A 26,087-nucleotide genomic window follows, 5' to 3' on the forward strand; every position below is an offset into this window, starting at 1 on the left:
TTCCCTGCGGAACACCGCTTATTACTTCATCCCATTTTGAGTGCTGGTTTCTTATCACTACTCTCATTTTTCTTTCTTGCAAAAAGTCTTCCATCCAATTTAGTAGTTTGCCCTGTATTCCTCCTTCAGTTTCTAATTTCTTAAGCAACTTCTTATGTGGTACTTTGTCAAAAGCTTTCTTTAGGTCTAAAAATGCACAGTCCGCCCATCCATCTCTTTCTTGTATTATATCTATTAGCCTTGAATAGAAACATATTAAATTGGTGATGCATGATCGTCCTTGTCTGAATCCAAATTGCCTTGGATTTAACACTTTGTTTTTTTCTAAATATTTTACCCATCTACTTTTGATAATTCTTTCACAAATTTTTGCTATTGTACTTGTTAGAGAGACTGGTCTATAATTGGTAGGTTCTTCTTTATTTCCTCCTTTATATATAGGTACTATATTTGCTTTTTTCCAATCTTCTGGAACTTTTCCTTCTTTCAAGGAACTATTTAGTATGCTATGTATTTTGTCTGCCAGTTCATTCCTGCATTCTTTCAGTATCCAGTTTGCTATTTCATCTGGTCCATGCGATTTTCTGACATCAAGATTACTCAAGTGTGTTAATATTTCATTCTTTGTTACTTCTATTTCTTCCATAGGGGGGACTTTCTCTTTCCATTCGTTCTCTTCAGGTTGTATGTTCTCCCTTGTAAACATTGATTTAAAATGTTTGTTCATAATTTCCGCCATTTCCATTTCCTCAGTGTATTCAATTCCCTCTTGTCTTAATTTCTCCAAGTCCTGTTTGTTTTTCAGTTTATTGTTTACAAATCTGTAGAATAGTTTTGGTTGATCTTTAGACTTTTCTATGATATCTTTTTCATATTTTCTCTTTTCCTCTCTGAACGTTTGTACATATTCATTTCTATAACCAGTATATATTTTCCATTTTTCAGGTCTTCTGTCTTTTTTCCATCTGGTCCAGGCTTTGTCTCTTTTGTCTTTTAACTCCCGACAACTTTTGTTGTACCAGCATTTTACATATTCTTTTTCTTGTTTTTGTCTTGGGACATACTTTTCCACTCCTTTTTTGTAAATTTTTGTCAAAATATTCCATTTCTCTTCTACTGTTGTTTCTTCTTTGTATATTTCTCCCCAGTTTTCCTTTTGAAAGAATTCTCTTGTTTTATCAAAGTTTGTTTTTTCATACATCATTCTTCCTTTTCTATATTGTTCATTTCTTTTCATATATTTTTCTTCATTAAGTTCCAGTTCAATCAATATGTGGTCACTTTTACTTATTGGTGTTTTATATTCAATTTTGTCCACTATTCTAGGTTCGGATGTAATTATTAGGTCTAGTCTCGATGGCTCTTCTTCATTTCTATACCTAGTGTTCTCCTGTATCCATTGTGTCATTGTATGGTCAGTAACCATCTCAAGTAGAGCGTTTCCCCATGAGCCGTCTCCATCCTTTACTGTCATTTCCTCCCAGCAGATTTCTTTGCAATTAAAGTCGCCCATCATAACTATTTTTCCTCCCTCTTCCATTATCTTGTTTAATGTTATCTTTGTGTCCTCTAACATACTTTTATGTTACTCTCTTCCCATGAGGTTGTTTTCGGGGGCACATAATTTATCACAAACTTTCTGCTCTTCTTATCTCTGTCTTCTACTTCCATCATTATCATCTCTACTGTATTCTTTCCATATGTGACACACTTCACATTTATATCCTTCTTAGTCAGGAACATAACTCCACCCCCTTGCTTTTTCTCTCTGTTTCTAATCCAATAATTATATGCATCATGTCCTACACTGTTGGGTGGTAGTGGACCTTTTAATTTTGTTTCTACAATTCCCATTATGTCTGGTTCTTTTTCTTTCAAATAATCATTCAGCTCATTCAATCCTGTTATTAATCCATCTATATTTGTGTAAGACACTCTTAATTTTCTGCCACTTCCATTGTATTTTCTGTTTTCCCTTTTGTTTTTCTCTTGTATGTCGACTTTCTTTAGTTTCATATTCACTACTCTCCAATAGAATCTCTCTTTTTCTGACTCCGTTCTTATCTCGTTTTTTTCCTTAGCTTCAAGTCTTTTCTGTTTTTCTTCCTCTCTTTCCTCTTTATTCATTTCCCTTTTTATCCATACCTTTTTATATTGTTCACTTGTTGCTAGTTTCCCTGTTTTGGATAAGATATTCTCAGCCGTAGTTTGTGACCTGAATTTAATCTTAATTGGTCTGGTCTTGTCTGTACTATATTTCCCAAGCCTGAATTTCTCTTCGATTTGTTTCATTATATCTGGTTCATCTTCCTGAACTAATTCTAGTAAATTTCTTACTTTTTCATTTTCCTCTTTGATTCTTGTGGTTCTATCTGGGTTATGTTTCTCTTCCATTCCTAATATAATTATACATTTCTTTCTGTCTGCTAAGTCTCTTACTATATTCTCCTTCTGTCTCATCACTTTAATAACTGAGTTTTCAGTTTGTTCATTCATTTGCTGTCTGATTATGTCAGTGAATGCATCTTTGCTATTTTCTTGGATTTTTTTCCAACCCTCCTTGTTCTCCTTATTATTCTCCTTTAAGACTTTATTCTCTTCTTTTACTTCTTTTAACTGTTTTTTTAATTCTTCAATTTCCTTAGTTAAGTTTTTGTTCGCCTTCTCTAGTTCTTCCAATTTTTCAACCCTCCGTACAATGTTGTTAACATGACCGAACCTACGCTCCAAGTCCTCGATCATCTTATCGACCTTCTCTTCTAGTCTTGTCAGTCGGGGGGGGGGGGGGGGTTGTGTCCCCCCCACCCTCTTTAAATCCCTGGAAAATATTCTCATCACTTTCTACTGTATTGCTCTTATCTATACTTCTAATCTTTACATTTTTATTAGACATTTCATCGTCGCTCAGCTGGTCGGGGGGCCGTTTGTTTACCTTTCGTCTGTCTGCCTGGGCCAAGTCCTCTCCTTCCATTTCCCTCAGCAATCCCTCCCCTTCTCCTCTTTCCCTACTTTCCCACTACCCCACGAGCAATTCCCCCCCACCCTGTAAATACAATAGGCACTTCTCTTTGCTTTGGGATCCACGAAACTTCACTTTTCTTCAGAACGTCCTCTAAGCCGTCCGTTCGTTGAAGTGTCTGTGTGTGTGTGTGTAGCATCGATAAACAAATTTCAACAAATCAGCATACACATTTCAGGGTTTGTGCACTTAAATACAGATATTTGAAAGGTGGATTTTTTTTTTCTTTTTAAGAAATATTTGGAACTTTTTTTCACCAGAAAGATATACACCATTAGAGTAGTTGGTTTGTTGTTATAGGTGCTTCTAAATACATTAGAGTTAAGTTTAAATTGAAGGATAATGACTAACGAGGAGTTCAACTTTTATCTAACTGATACATACTATTTTTCAACTGATACATTAAAATCATTCTTTGTCTTAAACGATGGCATGAAGTCACGGGATTTTAATACAGCCTGAATGTAGCCATCTCTTGCTTCTTTTCCACAAACTTCACCAGAAGCTTCCGTCACCATTCGTACACACAACTCCACACCTTGAGAGTGGCATGGAACAAAGGATTTACAAAGGCAGAGCATGCCAACAGGAGACCTGTTGGTCCATATCTAGGTCAGATGCGAAAAAATTATAATAATGATAGATAAATAAATAAATAGAATAAATAAAAAAAACTATAACAATGTAAGTAATAATCAATAAAATACATAAATAAATGCATATAGTTAAATAATAAACAAACAGTTAAATAGTAAATAATGATAAGTTGACATATTGACAATAGAGAGTGGTTCATTGACAATATTTTGCAGGTCCGTATTAGATAGATGCATTGTAAGTGGTGGCTCAAACCTGCGCTCCTCCTTAGGGGGAAGTAGATCTGTTAGGTTCTTAGCAGTGTTATCTATTTTTGGTGGACTGAAATCATGTATCTCATCCTCATACACAGTAATTTACCTGATCTTCTTGATTCTGTTAATAGCTGATTTCCTGTTCTTCTGATCAACATCTGCCAGCATTGCCAAAAGGATGTTCTCAGGATGGGACCAGTAGGAATTCCTTTGGATTGTTTACCATTCTGTAGCTTCATTGGCAGGTGATGGTATTTGCAGAAGATTGATCTGTTCCAGATGTTTAGATCCCTCCATGCATTTCGGAATTTGATGTAAAACTAGATGGGCCCATAATGACACACAACAAGCTCTGTGAGGACATACAAGTCATTATTAGGTTTTCTGGTGCCACATGAAATCGATATATTCTGCTGGCAGTGGTGAGCCATCTTGCATGAGATATTAGCCCTGGTTTCATATGTAGATCATCATCAATTATACCACTTTTAATAGCACTGATAATTCTGTACAGGTAAGCTTGGTCCCGACTAATCTAATTCACATCTACATCTAGAAGAGGAGCTCCTTTAGCAATACATTGAAATCCATTTGGTGATACTGGTAGAGTTTCACAGGTGGATAAGGCTTTACCAAGGGCTCCTTTCCATTGAGTTCCGCTTTCTATTGGACCAATATATTTCCTGCATAAGTGCCTCAAAGGAAGCTCATTGAGATGGAGGCTGCAGATGATCCACTATAAAGGATGATGTAATTGACATTCCAGCCCTCTTATAGCTGAGAAATGTAATGATACATTTTAATATGAGACTGTATATATGGTAAGATAGCTTGTAAAAAAGTAAGGGTGACTATTCATGGGTTAATAGAGGGATTTTTGCATCACTTCTGTTGATCCATTCTGGTAGACATAAAAAATTAGGGCCTACGAGGTATATGAAAAATATAGATTTTTTGGCCACAAATAGAAGGTTGATTTTTACATAAAATGACTATTACCATTACTATTACGGTAATGGTAACTGTTATGGGGTTGTGGGTCTTCATTTTTGAAGCCCAAAGCAGCAGTTATTATTATGGGCAAAAGTTGATTTGTATATATATTTTTTCAGGTCCATGCCAAGTTTTGTAATAGAAGAGAATTTTGAAGACCTTGATGGAGCATATGTTCTACCCCCTATCAAGTATCCTGATGGTTAGTTATATTTTCCATGTATATGAAAGTTTGTCTCTAGTGATTGCCTTTCAACTGAACAGAATTGCCACAAAAACTCCAAAGTACATTTGAGGGTTAAAAAATTGATATGAAACAGTTTTAAGCCTTGTAGTCAAAAGATACTTCTCATTTTAATACAACTGCCTGGGATTTACTAGTACATAATTTAAAAAGATTGACAGTGGTTAACTGTGGATTTACCCAGTTGTATTTATTTACCTAATTGGGATATACAAAAAAGGAGTTATACTTATGTGATTTTATTTTTTCTAACTATCATTCTTTGAATTTGCATATGTATTTAGATTGAATTATATCAGTTTCATCTGAGCTATACTAGGAGTTCATATATTTGTACTTTTTGACATCCTTTAGATTTTTTAGTTGTCCCCACGATCCCATGACTTACATTAAAAAATTATGTCTCCTATGTAAATTTGATCTATTCCATCTAATGTTATACAAGTTTGATGGTTTTGTTGTATGTTTGTTGTACTGTATATGTTATGTTATAAGTTTATTGTCTATGTTTATATTCATAGTTTAAATATGATTATTTATTCAGGGAGCTGGTACTTGAAACTTGGCCATTTAGAATCCTTTGAAGAAGTAAAGGAGACACTAGATGAAGTGACGCATTGGTACCACCTTCAGACAGGTATCCCCGAATGTGTCAGACAGCTTTCACAATTCCTGCATCATTTGGTCCCTGGTAAAGTATAAAACAGATTTAGTTATTCTGATTTGTTTTTCTTGGTTGGGTTTGGTGGAGGAGGAAAGTGAAAGTTCATGTATCAACAAGGAAGGTTATGGTGATAGCCATTGGAAGACATAAAGTTGATTGATTAATTATGTATGGGGGGAAAATTAATACTGCATTTTACGGAAAATCAGCCGCATTGGTGTAAGAGGCACACCCTTCCAAGGCCTCTAGTAAATCAGTGTATGAGGCGCACCTTTGTACAAGGCGCAGGGACACTACTGGTTTAGTTTCCATGGCAGGAGGACATAAAGTATCTGACGAGATCAATAAATCAGCCAACAGCATTACAGTAAGACCTCTCGTTAATGAACGTTAATTAGCTGTGTTTGCGGTGTTTTTGTTGTGTGTTCGGTGTTTTTGGTGCTGTTGTTTAGTGCGTGCAATCACTATGCCACCCAAAAACCACTCCAAATCAATGGATTATTCACATAAACAGACACCGTTACCCCCCTTTTAGTCCGTTAATGAGAGGTAGTACTGTACTATAAAAAGATGTACTGCACTTAGCATACATACCAGTAAGCACTAGTCCTAAAGTCCATTCTCAGTTGCTGTTGCATTCCTCACTGAGGAAGCCATCAAAATCCTCGTCTTTAATGTTGTCCCGAAACAAATTGTTATAAAGTTCAATTATCTCTGGTGTAATCATATCCATTAGGCAATTGTCATCATGATCAGCATCTGAATCTGCATTGTGCTTGTTATTGAATTCTGACAAGGTCATTTCAGGAGGTAGCATTTCAGAGTTCTGAAACCCATTCACAATAGTTGATTTATTTACCTATTCCATGACTCAACGATCTACTCTGCAACATGAGCATATCCAGCACGTTGTTGACAACCAGTTTTTGTGAAGGATTGCTCTCGTTTACACATCCACTTCTCTCATATTATTCAAAGATGGTCCTCAAAAGACTTGTTGACCAAAATATTGAGTGGCTGAAGGATTTTCGATAGGCTTCCTGGGATGATTCCAAGCTTGGAATTCTGGTGCTTGAGGTGTTCCTTTACTGAATTGGTCTTGTGGATCCATGTTGTATTCTCTCTCTCTCTCTTTTGTAACTTCATCCTTCTTTTGTCATCACTTTCTGACCATTGATTTGTTAATGTCGAATTCTCTAGCTGCAGCCCAATTACCATGCTCCTCTGTGAAACTGATTGCTTTTAACTTGAGGCAGCATCATATCCTTTTAGCTTCTTGGGCATAGGTGGCATCTTGAGTATTCTTGGTTTTTGACTTGTTCTAGAGCTGTTCTTCAGTTGATTCTTGACTTAGTGTTGAGCTGTTCTTCAGTTGATTCTTAATATGTTCTTGATTTTTGAGTTGTACGTGGTTGTAGACTTCGTGATGAAATGATGATCTGGTTCCAAACTCTGATATCCATAGACCAAATACGTATTTCCTTGCAGACTAATGTGGGGCGCTAACCACTCGTTGGCTAGAAAACCAAACTACCCATGTTTATCAAAACGATTGACTTATTTGTAGTGATATATAAGGCAGCCAACAGACAATGAAGACCGAGACAGAGAGAAATAGAAGAGAAAAAGTCCTGAGCAGAGCTGAGAAAATACCACAGTTGTCATCTGAATACAACGGAGATTACTACTTGTCATTTCATCAAACAGTGACCAATCTCCTAATGTTTCCCTAACGTCTACAAGAATTTCCCTGGTGGAGAAGTTATCATGAAAGCCACTGAAATACTTGATAGAAAGGACTTACTAAATTGGGACAAGAGAAACACAAGAAGACATGGAAAGAAACTCAAAAGGATAGTTATGGAATAGATTTGAAGAAGAACAGTTTTCCACACAGAGTGATGGACACTTGGAATAAGCTGAACGAAAAAACAATAATGTATGAAAAAACCATACGCGAGTTTAAGAGCAAACTAGACACTGCGAGATACAAAGGCGGGACATCATGGGCATGGCTCCCCTTCCCCTTATTTTCAGGCCATTTCCAGGTAAAAAACTGCACATTTTACATCTAAAAACATGGTAATCTTGATTGCTACCTTGATTTTCATTGACTGGAAATCCATGGGCCCACAATGGCTAGCAACAGTTCTTAGGTCTTTCACTGGTTCCTCTGGAAAAAAATGTTGTACTACTGTTTGTGTGAAAGGGGTGAAATTTTTTCTTTCCCATTCCAAGCCTCCTCACTTTGTGGCTAATGGCTGGACTACTCATTGAAAGCATGTTTTATTATAATTAATGTGTTTAAGATAAAGTGTTTCAGAAGTATGGTAGAACTTACAAGGTGAACAGAGTGAGAAATGAAGAGGTGAGGAGGTGAACGGGAGGGGACAGGGAGCTGACAAATAGGGCTGATGAAAGAGAAAGATTATTGGGATGGTTTGGACACACAGAAAGAATGACTGAATGAAGATTAGCAAAAAAAAAAAAAAAAAAAAAAAAAAAGGGGGGGGGGGAAAGAAGAGGTGGATGGAGTAGACTTGAGGGGATGACCGAGGATGAGATGGAAGGATGGGGCAAAAGTTGCTCAAAGAGGGGAATATCTGTTAAGCAGGAAATGGAGAAGACAGGGGATAGGGGTGAGTGGAGATGGTTGTGTATGGGTGATATTTTGACACAGTCCAAAGGGATTTCTCCCTGTCCAGTGGTGTGCAGAGGGCTGGTGATGCCCAGGGCCAACTCCTTGATTGTATACACCAAAGATTCAAGTATAAGACCTAGTACTGAAAGATATTTTGAATATATAAACAGATGAAACATGAACACTTTATTCAGTTTCAATATAAATCAACCAAATTGTAGTGCCAAAATGGCACCCACAATATTTGATCAATGAATGGATGAGCGAGATGTATAGTATGCCTTTATAAAATAGTGTTCACTAAAGAGCACCACACATGAGGATGATCATTTATCATATATATATCCATACAATGTGATTGGGGAATCTTACGTTAAGTAGGACAAATTTGTTTAGTAAACGCTGCCACCATTCCCAACCACTATATATAAATATAAATATATATCAGCACATATGAAATTCTTGAACTAACACTATTTTATTCCAATCTCACCCTTTAAGGCCGTTTTGATGGTAAGTGTGTATACATGCACCAGGTTGGGTAATTAAAGAATATTTCAAGTTTCCAATCAATTATTGAATCATAATGAAAATAGCATAACATATCTATGTATTGTATTCACTATTACAGTAGATACAGTTGATTTAGATGATTAGAAATGTCCTAGGTGATTATCTTTGAAACATTGAGATACTAGAGAGGTAGCATGTTAGTGGGCTATATAATTCAATGCCTAATGGTGTAGTTAGGAGGTTATATAATTCACTGTCTTAATGGATATTACAATCTAATCTTCTGGCCACCTATCCAATGTTTAATTCACCTATGCCTAACCTAACCTCAGTACTAAAATCTTTTCCCTTATCTTTGGGGTAGAGCACTCTCGGCCACAACCCTTTCGCAATCTATTCCTTGCCTATAGCCTATTACAAAAGATATTGTTTGATCGACCCCACCTGATAGATTTGTCTGATTGTTTTGTGTCTGGTGTTTGTTTATACTCCTTTTCCCCCTGGTAGGGAGTAGGGTCTGGGTTAGCACTCGTATGATTAACTTATAACATTATCTAACTATTATATACACCTATATTCAGATATTTTAATCAATCTCAATGAATTATAAAAAATACACATACCTGGTAGGGAGTAGGGTCTGGGTTAGCACTGACTGTGACTACTTTTCAAACGTAACACCCATCGATGCCCCTGAGCGTTCGTATCTCTGGATAAAACCCGGACTAACACTTTGTACTACAATTCGTTTCTTGATGTAACATTTACGTATCATAAATTAAATCCCCTAAATTATTCCCTTAATGGAATCTTGAACTGGAGGTTGGGAATTTTTCTCTTCCTACATCTAAGGTTCTTAATATATGCTTACATACAAATACATTCTAATAATGTCACAGAGGAGTGGAGTGAGAGTTTACTCATAATGCCTAGTGTCTAGATTCTTCTAGAAAAATGCAAATATACGAAAATAATAATTCCCGGCCTTACAAAATTGATAAAGTTCTCTTTCCCAAATGACACCTCGTAGATGCCCTCCCTGCCCCATTTGGATGCCTAGGGCTACTACCTATTCGCTTACCCTCCTCCTCTCTCTCTGCATGCCACTGTCTCCATTTTATCTATTTTTTGCATGAAGGGATGATGAGGGATGGTCATCATGTAAGTGAAGCGACCCTGCTGTGGATGCACTGTGTTTTGGTTCATTGTTTCTGACCCGGGCAGTTAGCGGGAGTCATGGATGACCCTTCATCCATGTGAAGCTAAGATAAGAGGGTAACAAGGGTGGTGGATGAGAGTGAAAGGGGTAGGAGTGGGTTGCCTTAACTGGCTTCCTCCCTTATAAAGCGGAAGAAGCCCCTTTTACATAGATACATAGCAATTTATTCCAATCTCCACAGTTCTATTTGAAAAATTAGTTGTTATTATCTTTTTAGTATCCAATCTTTTTTGCAGGATGCTCTTGTGTCTTCATTTTATCTACAGACACTTTTTCTTGTCTATTTATCTATTCTTTTATTTCAATATATTTATTAAATGTTATTCTGTCAATCCCATCCCTTCTTTTCTTTAGCACTATTATCTTCAGTGTTTGTGAATTATCTTCCCTGTAGACTTGAAAGCGGAAGGTGTGACTGGTGATGGATGCCTGACTTCAAGTACTCCAGATGCCATGCCCTATATAGACCTAGTCACTGATGGGTTTGGAATTGCTCTTGGAGGGAATGGTTTTGGGGCCCAGTGTTGCAATGAAATTGGACGTCTGGCAGCACAACTCACTGTTCTGAATCGTTGGGATTCAGAGATTCCTCGAGAGAAAGTCAAGATTGTTTGGGAATCATAGATTCCCAGTTATGAGGAAGGCTACTTTGATAAGCTGTCATACATACATACATATACCAAGGCTTTTTCCCCTCACAAGGGAGGTAGCCAAAAAGGGAAAGGCACAAAAACACTCCCACCCATTTCATCCCTACATACACTTCACACCCCTCCCACCCTCCCCTCATCTGAGCACCTCCCGGATGACGGGCCATCCCTGCACCCCGCCCCCCGCCCCGGGTCAGAATCAGTGCCGCAAGACACCGCACATCCCCAGCACGGCCGCTTCATTTAATCATACTTGAAAAATTCTATTCAGGCCAATATCAGATGGTTTCAATTAGATAAAGGTAAACTTCAATTTGAAGGGGTAAAATGTATTATTATCGTCTGACGTACCTATATATGTACCGTATTTTTCGGTGTATGACCCGCAGCTTTTTGCCTCAGAAAGGGGCCAAAATTCGGGGGTGCGGGTGATATAAAGGTGCGGGTCATCTGTGGATTCTGGTTAGAAATTGCCCTCTTATGCAGTCAAAAAAAAATTGAACGATTAGTTTAGCTGGGTGCCCTCTCGGATCGGGGATTTGTGGGGGGACCGACCGGGTTCGTTGTATGAAAGTTGATTAATGTCATAATACAGCGCGCACAATCGAGACAAACGACAGAGAAGGTAGGATTTGTCAGTATCTTACCCGCTTTACATGCTCTTGTTATTAATAAATGCAGTATCACAAATAAAACAGGCCTAACTAAACAGCATGAACATACAATACAACAGTGACTGGTACCAACACCAACATCGTGTGTCGCGATCAAACAAAAACAAGCGGGCGGCCATTTTCGCAATTACAAATTACAAACTGTACCTGATTCCTTAATGCTAAATTTGTGCATTACATGTGGGTCGTTCAAGCATGGAAGAAAATTAAAGAATCGACTATTCAGAGCGGTTTCCGTAAATCGGAAATGTGCCATCCTGCAATGTTCGATGCATGCTACGACTCGGAAAAGAAATCGGACGAATCCGAAATCGAAATGGAAACGGATGAGGTCACTGCATCAGAATTGGCCGATTTATACCACAACCTCTTCCATGACGATACAGAGGATGAGGAATTCGATGGCTTCGTGAGCGATGCTACGCCTTCATAAACATTGACTGTCGTCTGTGATCACTGACTGTTTTTTTTTTTCTAATAACGATGTGCTCCATTGACTCTGTTCATAACAGTTCAGTAATGTGCTCTATTATTGTTCTATTCTATTGAAAACTAACCATTGGAAATTGTTTGGTTTAATAATTAATTACCAGTCTTTGTATGGCATTTATAAACCAATTGATTGATTAATTACCGGTAAACAATCAAACAGGGTTTTATGGCATTATTTACACAAATTTATTAAGGTTCTTTGTAATATATATATATGTGCAATAAAATATATTGAAATGTAATTTGTTGGTTATTCTTCATCTTCATCACAATCAGAAATAAATAGGACTGGAGGAATACTGGTATCATGATCATGAATCGCAATGCCGCGTCTTCGACCCATCCCAAAGGTATCGTAAGATCAGTTGCACACTTTCGAGATCACCCCTCTTTCATCGAAGCTACCACTACATCTAGTGGCAGCTTCAGAAACCAAATTGTACGTAGGTGTCGGCCTTTGACGTGTGATGAATCCTGAAAAGCAAGATATCACCAAGAAACCTGCCAATATTGGAAAACATATATCTTTTTTTATAAATCACATAAGCATAGATGAAACAGAAAATTTAGAAAAAGCCTCAGCTTTGAAATTACTTTGATCACCACGTCAATGGCCGGCCGTAACAACAACCGCCGTGAGCTCTGCCTGTGGCCACCCATACATGGGTAGTATACATCGTCGGATCTACACTGCCGCGCACGCCATATGACTGCGGGTCATACAGCGGTGCGGGTCTTGTGTGGATTTTCACTAAGGTGTAAGGGGGTGCGGGTCATATAACGGTGCGGGCTATAGTCCGAAGAATACGGTAATAGCTATACTTATGGTAACAGTCAAATTTAATTTAAGGTGGATCCTAGATCAGAGGAGTTGAATATGATAATTTTTTGCCATTTCTTAGGTGTACTTTTGTTTGGTATACAAATTATTTACTCATTGAGAGGAAATATAATCATGTAGATATTTTTATAAGAGAGGGTGTTTCAGGCAGAGCTTTTTAGCTTATATCAGAATATTCAGGGAGCAGAATACAGCAGCAGTAACTTCCTTTGTCAGGCAAGGCAAACAGTCACATACATGGATGTCAAGCAAGGTCATGGCATGTACCTGCCACTTCTCTCATGTCACAAACCCACCAGGAACTATGTGTACTGTATTGTGAAAGAGTGCAGTGGTGGTTAAGCAAAGATATAGTGAAGGATGGAGAGTATTTATCTTAAACTCATGCAAGTTTAGGGACTCAGATGTTATAGTGTTTAGACCTTGCAGTACTCAGGTATCATGGTGCAGTGTTTACCTATTATTGTAAGGGACTGTGTGTAACCATTAGTAATGGTTACACTGTGTAAGAGTTGAAACTGAATATCCTAGTGTCACTTGTGTCAGAGTTTATTCTTGGCATGAATACAAGTGGTTCTATAAAAATGAGTGATAGTGAGCATGGGTGAAAATAGTTCTTTGCCTACAAAGAGGAGCAGCCAAAATTATAAATAGCTTTGCAGATGAACTGTATGAATAAATATGAAAAGTAGTAAACCTGCCATTGTTAAAAAAAATAAAATGAAGAAAAGGAGGGGATTTCAATGTGGTATTCAGAGCATTGTGGGGGGTGAATTAAGAAAATTTGGCTGCATATTTGAAGAATGCAGAAAAATGGTTTTACATTCAGATGCATCCCTGGAATACCTTAGGAGATGATATAGCACAAACAAGAACTATACATAAAATTTAGACTGAAGCATGATAATTACAAAATAAGAAACAGGACTGTATTAGCATAGCTCCCTTTGTGTATATTAGCATTAGGTTAATACAATTAGATAACAAAAAATGCATTGTCTTTGGAGGTTGTTAGTAATATCATCAATAAATAAGATACTTATTTTGAATATTTTTTTCAGACCAAACTAATATGTATGATGAATAAAAAAAAAATGGGAATTACTGGTTTACTCACTGACCTGTAATGAGACACCAAAAATTAAAAAAAGTTAGCCAAAAAAGTTAAAATACCGAAAAGATAAAGAGTAAATAATTAAAATCCATGATCTCAAAACAAAATTATAATATAAAAAGTCCCAAAACTTGATCCTTGTAGACGGATTTAAATAACTATTCTGGTGGGGTGGGGATGGGGTGTCATGGGCCACACTAGAAGTATCCAGTTGTTTCACTATGGTGGTCATAGGGACAAACAAGGTTCACAAGCATCCGAATCTGTTACAAGCTGAAAACAAATTGTTACATACCTGAATACTCTTGCGGCAGAGCACGTACAGTGATCACACGTGGGGATAGAAGTGTTGTCCTGTACCGGAAGGTGTGGATTTTGCTCCAACAGTACAATTACCTATCCAGCAAATCTTTCCCTTCTCTTCTTTCTTTGCCTCCTACCAGGTGATGATATAGAAACAGATCTATACTAATACACCACAGACAAGAATCCTACATTTCTTCCCAGCGAAATATATAGGACCTTGCTGACTACTGTAAGGCTTTGGATTTCCAGTCACTAAAACACAAGGTCTATCTATATAACAAGAGCTTTTCCCCTTATAAGTGAGGTTGTCAAGTAAAAGCCACGTGCCAACTTATACCTATTCCACTTCCATCCACCACCCTTTTCCCCCTCTTAATTCATGATGGATCACGGGTCATCCTTGTATCCTGCCCACTGCCCTGGGCTAGAGGCAATGCAGCAAGACACAGCACATCCAAAGGCAAGTCTGCTTCACTTAATCGGTGACTCCCCATTTCCATCCCTTCATGCAGAAAAAGAGAAGATGGGGAGAAATCCCTTTGGGCTGCATCAAAATATCATTCACACATAAGTACCTCCTACCTCCCCATCCCCTGCCTCTCCTTTCCTTGCATAACAGTATCATCTATACACAGTCATTCTCCGCTCATCCCTATCTCCTGCCTTCTCCCTTTCTTGGCCAACAGACACTCCCCTCTTTCTCAACACCCCCTTCACCCCATCCATCAATCTCATCCTCGGTTGTCCCTTAAAGTTCACTCCATCCACCTCTGCCCTCCGCATTTCTTTTACTATCTTTCATAACTCATTCTTTCCATGTGTCCAAACCATTCCCATAATCTTTCATCAGTCCTATCTACTATCACCTTTTCCACTCCCACTCTACTCCTCACCTTGTTTCTCACTCTATCCAACCTAGTAATCCCTACCACACTTCTCAGACATTCCATCTCAGACACATATTAACTTTTCCTCTCTGCCTCTCTTAAATTCCAGAACACAAGGTAACAATCATTAAGATTTTGACATGTATACACTTCACCTAGATTGTTAATGCAACGGTTGATATAATTTTAGTTTGGTTTGATTTGGTTCCCTTTTGTGTAATTAAGACAATGAATGTTGAATGTTTGAAGTTATTTTGTTCATTATTGACGCAGCTGGGATGGATCTTCACTGAGGCCCCATAAGAGATGATCTAGCTTCTGTACCTCACCACTGTGGCTTAATCCTGCTTGGTAAGGTTGTGTAGCGATGCTACTGTGAGAAGAGAAAGAGGTTTGGTGAGTTTGTCTCCTTTATTTGTAAAGTAAAACTGAACTGGCTTTACATGCGGCCAGGAGCCAATATATATATACAGCGTGGGTAGTCACTCATGGTGAGTAATTACCTAATTGCACTGAATTAAATTAGGTCGGGTCAAGCAGGGTCGCACTGTTAAAGGCGCATCAGGTTTAGCCTTGTAGGCGACAACGTGTGCTCCACGCCACGTGGTTGTTACGGTTTGTAATCAGTTTTATCATACTGATTAGGTGCTAACATATATGAGGTACCTTTTTTGGATAAGCGAAACATCATGTACGTTCCGTATTTATTGAGATAATCACTCAAGCCATGACTGACCATAAGAAGTAGTTCTGACCGACTGCCATAGGCGTAGACTTGGGCATCTCGTCTGGCATCTTTAGTTGCCATGTCTAACCGTTATAGAACAATATATATATATATATATATATATATATATATATATAATATATATATATATATATATATATATATATATAGCTCTATTAAATATAAACACAGGTATGTGGCATAGGTATGAACACACATACAATAGGGCATCTGCATGTTAAGATGCGTATAGGTGACATATATACAAGAATGCATGAAACACATTGTAAGATTGACACCGACGCATTTTCATAAGTGCGTACTTGGTGTAGCGGTTAGTGGTTACATAAGATTACGTAATGTAGGAGTTTTTATTGTGAGAGCTGGCAACTGCGAGTCACGCTCGTAGAGACTACCCCAAGCGCGGGTAGTCAGTCACCCGCCAAGAGCCCTATTGTAAGCAAGCTTAAATAAAAACCTAACATGGCGCAGTGATAATCCTTCCTACGCATCTACGATGACCACCCCGAGACGCCCTAGGCTCCCTGCCACATCAGGTAGACGGAGGGAAGGAGAAGGCCTCCTAGCACAGGCTCAGACGCTCTTACTGTCCCAGCAGGGAGCCATAGCGGCTTTGCAGCGAAACATGGCGGCGATGGGGACATCAATCCGCAAGGCCCTTAGCACAGCTGGGTTGGAGAAGTGCGACCTGGACATGACTACAGCAGACTTCAGGTCATGGCGTCGGTCCTTGGAAGATTGGATCGAGCTCAACGCTGTCGGCGACGGCGACGCCGCGCGCTACATCCGGCTTTTATGTGCCCCAAGGCTCCAAAAGGCGCTCGACGCCAGGTTCCCCAAGGCTCGTTGGGACACCCTTCCCGCTGCCGAGGCCCTGGAGAACGTCAGCAAATTAGTGTTGCGTGCGGCGAACCAGGCAGTACAGTGGTCGGACTTCTTTAGTGTCAAGCAGGCCTCGGGGGAGTCGGTGGGCGATTACTTCACGAAGTGTTCCCAGATGGTGTTAGATTGTGCTTTTCAGTGCCCAAGCTGTGACGCGAGTTTAAGTGAATACATGTTAGTGCGGAAGCTCATTGCTGGGTTGCGTGAACCAACCCTAAGACGCGAGGTATTACAGTGCTACGCTCAATTCAAAGAGGTTGACAGCCTCAGATCTTACTGTGTGGCATTTGAAGCAGTTCAGAGGGACGCGCATGATTTCCCGCCAAACCGCCATCCCGAGGCTGCCGCGGGTGACGTCATGCACGACGCTGCGAGTGACGACGACGTCATCGCTGCTGCTGGTCCCGGGAAAGCCCGCCACCGCCCTTGTTGGCACTGCGGTGACCGACACCAGCCCGGTAGGGCAGCTTGCCCGGCAGCAAACGCCACGTGTCTTGCTTGTGGAAAGCTGGGCCACTTCCAGAAAGTGTGCAAAGGGGGTAAGAAGCCTGCGAAGAAGGACGCTTTGGCCAGTGCTGTGGTAGCGACCGCCGGGGTGATGAGCCAGCCACGGCTTCAAGTCATCGTCTCCGGGCCGGATGGCGACACACAGCACTCCACCACAGCCATCGCAGATACAGGCGCGCAGGTATGTGTAGCGGGACCCAAGCTGTTGAAAGCTCTGGGCCTCTCGCCCAGGCAACTTAAGGGACGCACTGGCCTGCGCGACCTCGCCAATATTAACCTACCAACCTTGGGGACCATAACCTGCCACTTTAGCATCCCTGGCCGCTCCACCCAACAGGAGGTGTATTTCGTACGGTCTGTGCGGCAGGTCTATCTGTCCCTCGCCGCCTGCAAGGATCTGGGCCTGGTACACGAAGGCTTTCCGCATCCGCCACTACCGACCATAGCGAGCGTGGGCGGGGGGAGCAGCGACAGCCGGGGTCCACCCACTGATCTAGATATAACTGGATCACGGATCGCTGTCGAGATTATGAGGTCGGCGGCAGCCATGATGTTAGTACCAAAACAAAGTCGCGCCACGCGATCACTGATCTGATACAGTTACAGTTCTCGGCAGCTTTCGCTCCCATATACATATTCAACGATCATTTTACAATGCCAACTTGTGCTGCATTCAACTGCACCAACCGGAGAAAAGGTGGATGTCAGCAGTCCTTCTACTCGTAAGTAAATTAAGGTTTTATTACCCAAAACATCCCGATACCTATCAACAAATGATGCGGCCATCAGGAGCCATAAAATGTTGCCCACCAACTGTTTTGTTAGGTGTTGTCATGTTAATGCTTTGTATTTATTATCGTAAGAAATAGAGATCTAGCAGCAACCCATTTGTCACGAATGTAATCGTGGCAATAGCAGGATAGATATTTATCATTTAAAAATATCTTATAAGGCTCAAACGCTGTCCAGAGCTGTGTAGCTGTATAGAACCAGTTGTTCTTCCTGATTACATGTGTAGGCTTCTCCTATATTGTGAAGTGAGGAATTCATATTAGATGGGCTGAATTACTATTCGGGGTCCGTTCAAAAATTATGTAACGTTTTTTCTGGTGAAATTCGACACCCCCCACCTCATGTAACATTGCGTAACACTGGGTGTTACATCTCCCTGTATTACATAACACTGATTACAACTAATTACAACTCGGCACCCCCATCAAGTGTAGGCCAGATCCGCCAAACACCCCTCCCCCTTGACTTCTCACCAAAACATACTCATTTTTATTTGTCCTGTGTGAAATTGTTTACGATTGCATCAAAGAATGAAACATGGTATGATGTTTTTGGATTTTTTTGCTCGATATTTATTGCTCGATCTCTTAAGGATATGCTATTTCAGTGCATAATTTATGACACAAATTAATAAATGAATATAAATAACCATTATTAGCGTTGCTTAGCACTTTACAAACCACCCCCCCCCCCCCTTAACGCATCTCAACCACCATCCACCCCCCCACCCCCGAGTTACATACACTTTGAATGGCACCTTACATGTTCACCACTCCAATGCGATATTTTACTATTTGAAACAATTTAGATCATAGATATGGCAATTTCTCTATCTTTCCACATGTTCGACACAACCCCGGATTCTAACCTCATCGTCAATTTGATCAAGTGTATCGTCACGTGCTTCTGCAAAATCAGGCTCCATCATATCTCCAAATTGTATTCTAAAAAAGTAAACGATGTCAAAGTGAGGAAGGAGTTATCAAAACTTGTTTTATTCAAGCACCAATAACGATAAGCAGTACAGTAATCAAATGTCATAGGTATATTTATTCCGTTAAATGCTAGTATAGAACGGTTAGACATGGCAACTAAAGATGCCAGACGAGATGCCCAAGTCTACGCCTATGGCAGTCGGTCAGAACTACTTCTTATGGTCAGTCATGGCTTGTGTGATTATCTCAATAAATACGGAACGTACATGATGTTTCGCTTATCCAAAAAAGGTACCTCATATATGTTAGCACCTAATCAGTACGATAAAACTGATTACAAACCGTAACAACCACGTGGCGTGGAGCACACGTTGTCGCCTACAAGGCTAAACCTGATGCGCCTTTAACAGTGCTACCCTGCTTGACCCGACCTAATTTAATTCAGTGCAATTAGGTAATTACTCACCATGAGTGACTACCCACGCTGTATATATATATTGGCTCCTGGCCGCATGTAAAGCCAGTTCAGTTTTACTTTACAAATAAAGGAGACAAACTCACCAAACCTCTTTCTCTTCTCACAGTAGCATCGCTACACAACCTTACCAAGCAGGATTAAGCCACAGTGGTGAGGTACAGAAGCTAGATCATCTCTTATGGGGCCTCAGTGAAGATCCATCCCAGCTGCGTCAATAATGAACAAAATAACTTAAAACATTCAACATTCATTGTCTTAATTACACAAAAGGGAACCAAATCAAACCAAACTAAAATTATATCAACCGTTGCATTAACAATCTAGGTGAAGTGTATACATGTCAAAATCTTAATGATTGTTACCTTGTGTTCTGGAATTTAAGAGAGGCAGAGAGGAAAAGTTAATATGTGTCTGAGATGGAATGTCTGAGAAGTGTGGTAGGGATTACTAGGTTGGATAGAGTGCGAAACAAGGTGAGGAGTAGAGTGGGAGTGGAAAAGGTGATAGTAGATAGGACTGATGAAAGATTATGGGAATGGTTTGGACATATGGAAAGAATGAGTTATGAAAGATAGTAAAAGAAATGCGGAGGGCAGAGGTAGATGGAGTGAACTTTAAGGGACAACCGAGGATGAGATTGATGGATGGGGTGAAGGGGGTGTTGAGAAAGAGGGTAGTGTCTGTTGGCCAAGAAAGGGAGAAGGCAGGAGATAGGGATGAGCGGAGAATGACTGTGTATAGATGATACTGCTATGCAAGGAAAGGAGAGGCAGGGGATGGGGAGGTAGGAGGTACTTATGTGTGAATGATATTTTGATGCAGCCCAAAGGGATTTCTCCCCATCTCTTTTTCTGCATGAAGGGATGGAAATGGGGAGTCACCGATTAAGTGAAGCAGACTTGCCTTTGGATGTGCTGTGTCTTGCTGCATTGCCTCTAGCCCAGGGCAGTGGGCAGGATACAAGGATGACCCATGATCCATCATGAATTAAGAGGGGGAAAAGGGTGGTGGATGGAAGTGGAATAGGTATAAGTTGGCACGTGGCTTTTACTTGACAACCTCACTTATAAGGGGAAAAGCTCTTGTTATATAGATAGACCTTGTGTTTTAGTGACTGGAAATCCAAAGCCTTACAGTAGTCAGCAAGGTCCTATATATTTCGCTGGGAAGAAATGTAGGATTCTTGTCTGTGGTGTATTAGTATAGATCTGTTTCTATATCATCACCTGGTAGGAGGCAAAGAAAGAAGAGAAGGGAAAGATTTGCTGGATAGGTAATTGTACTGTTGGAGCAAAATCCACACCTTCCGGTACAGGACAACACTTCTATCCTCACGTGTGATCACTGTACATCCTCTGCCACAAGAGTATTCAGCTGTGTAACAATTTGTTTTCAGCTTGTAACAGATTCGGATGCTTGTGAACCTTGTTTGTCCCTATGACCACCATAGTGAAACAACTGGATACTTCTAGTGTGACCCATGACACCCCATCCCCACCCCACCAGAATAGTTATTTAAATCCGTCTACAAGGATAAAGTTTTGGGACTTTTTATATTATAATTTTGTTTTGAGATCATGGATTTTAATTATTTACTCTTTATCTTTTCGGTATTTTAACTTTTTTGGCTAACTTTTTTTAATTTTTGGTGTCTCATTACAGGTCAGTGAGTAAACCAGTAATTCCCATTTTTTTTTTATTCATCATACATATTAGTTTGGTCTGAAAAAAATATTCAAAATAAGTATCTTGTTTATTGATGATATTACTAACAACCTCCAAAGACAATGCGTTTTTTGTTATCTAATTGTATTAACCTAATGCTAATATACACAAAGGGAGCTATGCTAATACAGTCCTGTTTCTTATTTTGTAATTATCATGCTTCAGTCTAAATTTTATGTATAGTTCTTGTTTGTGCTATATCATCTCCTAAGGTATTCCAGGGATGCATCTGAATGTAAAACCATTTTTCTGCATTCTTCAAATATGCAGCCAAATTTTCTTAATGTGTTATCATGATATCTTGATGCTCTTCTATTCTAAATCAATAATCTTTTTTTCTGTTACCTTTATTCACCCCCCACAATGCTCTGAATACCACATTGAAATCCCCTCCTTTTCTTCATTTTATTTTTTTTAACAATGGCAGGTTTACTACTTTTCATATTTATTCATACAGTTCATCTGCAAAGCTATTTATAATTTTGGCTGCTCCTCTTTGTAGGCAAAGAACTATTTTCACCCATGCTCACTATCACTCATTTTTATAGAACCACTTGTATTCATGCCAAGAATAAACTCTGACACAAGTGACACTAGGATATTCAGTTTCAACTCTTACACAGTGTAACCATTACTAATGGTTACACACAGTCCCTTACAATAATAGGTAAACACTGCACCATGATACCTGAGTACTGCAAGGTCTAAACACTATAACATCTGAGTCCCTAAACTTGCATGAGTTTAAGATAAATACTCTCCATCCTTCACTATATCTTTGCTTAACCACCACTGCACTCTTTCACAATACAGTACACATAGTTCCTGGTGGGTTTGTGACATGAGAGAAGTGGCAGGTACATGCCATGACCTTGCTTGACATCCATGTATGTGACTGTTTGCCTTGCCTGACAAAGGAAGTTACTGCTGCTGTATTCTGCTCCCTGAATATTCTGATATAAGCTAAAAAGCTCTGCCTGAAACACCCTCTCTTATAAAAATATCTACATGATTATATTTCCTCTCAATGAGTAAATAATTTGTATACCAAACAAAAGTACACCTAAGAAATGGCAAAAAATTATCATATTCAACTCCTCTGATCTAGGATCCACCTTAAATTAAATTTGACTGTTACCATAAGTATAGCTATTACCGTATTTTTCGGACTATAGCCCGCACCGTTATATGACCCGCACCCCCTTACACCTTAGTGAAAATCCACACAAGACCCGCACCGCTGTATGACCCGCAGTCATATGGCGTGCGCGGCAGTGTAGATCCGACGATGTATACTACCCATGTATGGGTGGCCACAGGCAGAGCTCACGGCGGTTGTTGTTACGGCCGGCCATTGACGTGGTGATCAAAGTAATTTCAAAGCTGAGGCTTTTTCTAAATTTTCTGTTTCATCTATGCTTATGTGATTTATAAAAAAAGATATATGTTTTCCAATATTGGCAGGTTTCTTGGTGATATCTTGCTTTTCAGGATTCATCACACGTCAAAGGCCGACACCTACGTACAATTTGGTTTCTGAAGCTGCCACTAGATGTAGTGGTAGCTTCGATGAAAGAGGGGTGATCTCGAAAGTGTGCAACTGATCTTACGATACCTTTGGGATGGGTCGAAGACGCGGCATTGCGATTCATGATCATGATACCAGTATTCCTCCAGTCCTATTTATTTCTGATTGTGATGAAGATGAAGAATAACCAACAAATTACATTTCAATATATTTTATTGCACATATATATATATATTACAAAGAACCTTAATAAATTTGTGTAAATAATGCCATAAAACCCTGTTTGATTGTTTACCGGTAATTAATCAATCAATTGGTTTATAAATGCCATACAAAGACTGGTAATTAATTATTAAACCAAACAATTTCCAATGGTTAGTTTTCAATAGAATAGAACAATAATAGAGCACATTACTGAACTGTTATGAACAGAGTCAATGGAGCACATCGTTATTAGAAAAAAAAAACAGTCAGTGATCACAGACGACAGTCAATGTTTATGAAGGCGTATCATCGCTCACGAAGCCATCGAATTCCTCATCCTCTGTATCGTCATGGAAGAGGTTGTGGTATAAATCGGCCAATTCTGATGCAGTGACCTCATCCGTTTCCATTTCGATTTCGGATTCGTCCGATTTCTTTTCCGAGTCGTAGCATGCATCGAACATTGCAGGATGGCACATTTCCGATTTACGGAAACCGCTCTGAATAGTCGATTCTTTAATTTTCTTCCATGCTTGAACGACCCACATGTAATGCACAAATTTAGCATTAAGGAATCAGGTACAGTTTGTAATTTGTAATTGCGAAAATGGCCGCCCGCTTGTTTTTGTTTGATCGCGACACACGATGTTGGTGTTGGTACCAGTCACTGTTGTATTGTATGTTCATGCTGTTTAGTTAGGCCTGTTTTATTTGTGATACTGCATTTATTAATAACAAGAGCATGTAAAGCGGGTAAGATACTGACAAATCCTACCTTCTCTGTCGTTTGTCTCGATTGTGCGCGCTGTATTATGACATTAATCAACTTTCATACAACGAACCCGGTCGGTCCCCCCACAAATCCCCGATCCGAGAGGGCACCCAGCTAAACTAATCGTTCAATTTTTTTTTGACTGCATAAGAGGGCAATTTCTAACCAGAATCCACAGATGACCCGCACCTTTATATCACCCGCACCCCCGAATTTTGGCCCCTTTCTGAGGCAAAAAGCTGCGGGTCATACACCGAAAAATACGGTACATATATAGGTACGTCAGACGATAATAATACATTTTACCCCTTCAAATTGAAGTTTACCTTTATCTAATTGAAACCATCTGATATTGGCCTGAATAGAATTTTTCAAGTATGACAGCTTATCAAAGTAGCCTTCCTCATAACTGGGAATCTATGATTCCCAAACAATCTTGACTTTCTCTCGAGGAATCTCTGAATCCCAACGATTCAGAACAGTGAGTTGTGCTGCCAGACGTCCAATTTCATTGCAACACTGGGCCCCAAAACCATTCCCTCCAAGAGCAATTCCAAACCCATCAGTGACTAGGTCTATATAGGGCATGGCATCTGGAGTACTTGAAGTCAGGCATCCATCACCAGTCACACCTTCCGCTTTCAAGTCTACAGGGAAGATAATTCACAAACACTGAAGATAATAGTGCTAAAGAAAAGAAGGGATGGGATTGACAGAATAACATTTAATAAATATATTGAAATAAAAAAATAGATAAATAGACAAGAAAAAGTGTCTGTAGATAAAATGAAGACACAAGAGCATCCTGCAAAAAAGATTGGATACTAAAAAGATAATAACAACTAATTTTTCAAATAGAACTGTGGAGATTGGAATAAATTGCTATGTATCTATGTAAAAGGGGCTTCTTCCCCTTTATAAGGGAGGAAGCCAGTCAAGGCATGCACCCACTCCTACCCCTTTCACTCTCATCCACCACCCTTGTTACCCTCTTATCTTAGCTTCACATGGATGAAGGGTCATCCATGACTCCCGCTAACTGCCCGGGTCAGAAACAATGAACCAAAACACAGTGCATCCACAGCAGGGTCGCTTCACTTACATGATGACCATCCCTCATCATCCCTTCATGCAAAAAATAGATAAAATGGAGACAGTGGCATGCAGAGAGAGAGGAGGAGGGTAAGCGAATAGGCAGTAGCCCTAGGCATCCAAATGGGGCAGGGAGGGCATCTACGAGGTGTCATTTGGGAAAGAGAACTTTATCAATTTTGTAAGGCCGGGAATTATTATTTTCGTATATTTGCATTTTTCTAGAAGAATCTAGACACTAGGCATTATGAGTAAACTCTCACTCCACTCCTCTGTGACATTATTAGAATGTATTTGTATGTAAGCATATATTAAGAACCTTAGATGTAGGAAGAGAAAAATTCCCAACCTCCAGTTCAAGATTCCATTAAGGGAATAATTTAGGGGATTTAATTTATGATACGTAAATGTTACATCAAGAAACGAATTGTAGTACAAAGTGTTAGTCCGGGTTTTATCCAGAGATACGAACGCTCAGGGGCATCGATGGGTGTTACGTTTGAAAAGTAGTCACAGTCAGTGCTAACCCAGACCTTACTCCCTACCAGGTATGCGTATTTCTAATAGAATTCATTGAGATTAATTAAAATATCTGAGTATATATGCATATACTAGTTAAAAAATATTATAAGTTAATTATAAAAGGGCTAACGCACACCCTACTCCCTACCAGGGGGAAAAGGAGTATAAACAAACACCAGACACAAAACAATCAGACAAATCTATCAGGTGGGGTCGATCAAACAATATCTTTTGTAATAGGCTATAGGCAAGGAATAGATTGCGAAAGGGTTGTGGCCGAGAGTGCTCTACCCCAAAGATAAGGGAAAAGATTTTAGTACTGAGGTTAGGTTAGGCGTAGGTGAATTAAACATTGGATAGGTGGCCAGAAGATTAGATTGTAATATCCATTAAGACAGTGAATTATATAACCTCCTAACTACACCATTAGGCATTGAATTATATAGCCCACTAACATGCTACCTCCCTAGTATCTCAATGTTTCAAAGATAATCACCTAGGACATTTCTAATCATCTAAATCAACTGTATCTACTGTAATAGTGAATACAATACATAGATATGTTATGCTATTTTCATTATGATTCAATAATTGATTGGAAACTTGAAATATTCTTTAATTACCCAACCTGGTGCATGTATACACACTTACCATCAAAACGGCCTTAAAGGGTGAGATTGGAATAAAATAGTGTTAGTTCAAGAATTTCATATGTGCTGATATATATTTATATTTATATATAGTGGTTGGGAATGGTGGCAGCGTTTACTAAACAAATTTGTCCTACTTAACGT

General features: G+C 39.4%; 2 protein-coding genes across 6 annotated transcripts in view; one reads left to right on the top strand and one right to left on the bottom strand.

Moving 5' to 3' along the window:
• Window positions 1-10,804, top strand: part of LOC143032471 (monomeric sarcosine oxidase-like) — a 48,668-nt gene extending 37,864 nt beyond the window's left edge. For all 4 annotated transcript variants that reach the window (XM_076197313.1, XM_076197312.1, XM_076197310.1 and 1 more), the window contains exons 7-9: window positions 4,983-5,065; window positions 5,652-5,798; window positions 10,539-10,804. In XM_076197313.1, coding sequence (XP_076053428.1) covers window positions 4,983-5,065; window positions 5,652-5,798; window positions 10,539-10,768 — 460 coding nt within the window. In that variant the 3' untranslated portion in view covers window positions 10,769-10,804. The remainder of the gene's footprint in view (window positions 1-4,982; window positions 5,066-5,651; window positions 5,799-10,538) is intronic.
• A 9,660-nt stretch (window positions 10,805-20,464) lies between these two features.
• The window catches only part of LOC143032474 (monomeric sarcosine oxidase-like), a 33,944-nt gene continuing 28,321 nt past the window's right edge, over window positions 20,465-26,087 (bottom strand). For both annotated transcript variants that reach the window (XM_076197316.1, XM_076197317.1), the window contains exon 9: window positions 20,465-24,326. In XM_076197316.1, the coding sequence (XP_076053431.1) occupies window positions 24,097-24,326 (230 nt within the window). In that variant the 3' untranslated portion in view covers window positions 20,465-24,096. The remainder of the gene's footprint in view (window positions 24,327-26,087) is intronic.

This window comes from Oratosquilla oratoria, chromosome 13 (genome assembly GCF_046742065.1).
Source record: "Oratosquilla oratoria isolate Oo_2021 chromosome 13, ASM4674206v1, whole genome shotgun sequence".
Taxonomy (NCBI): Eukaryota; Metazoa; Arthropoda; class Malacostraca; order Stomatopoda; family Squillidae; genus Oratosquilla; species Oratosquilla oratoria.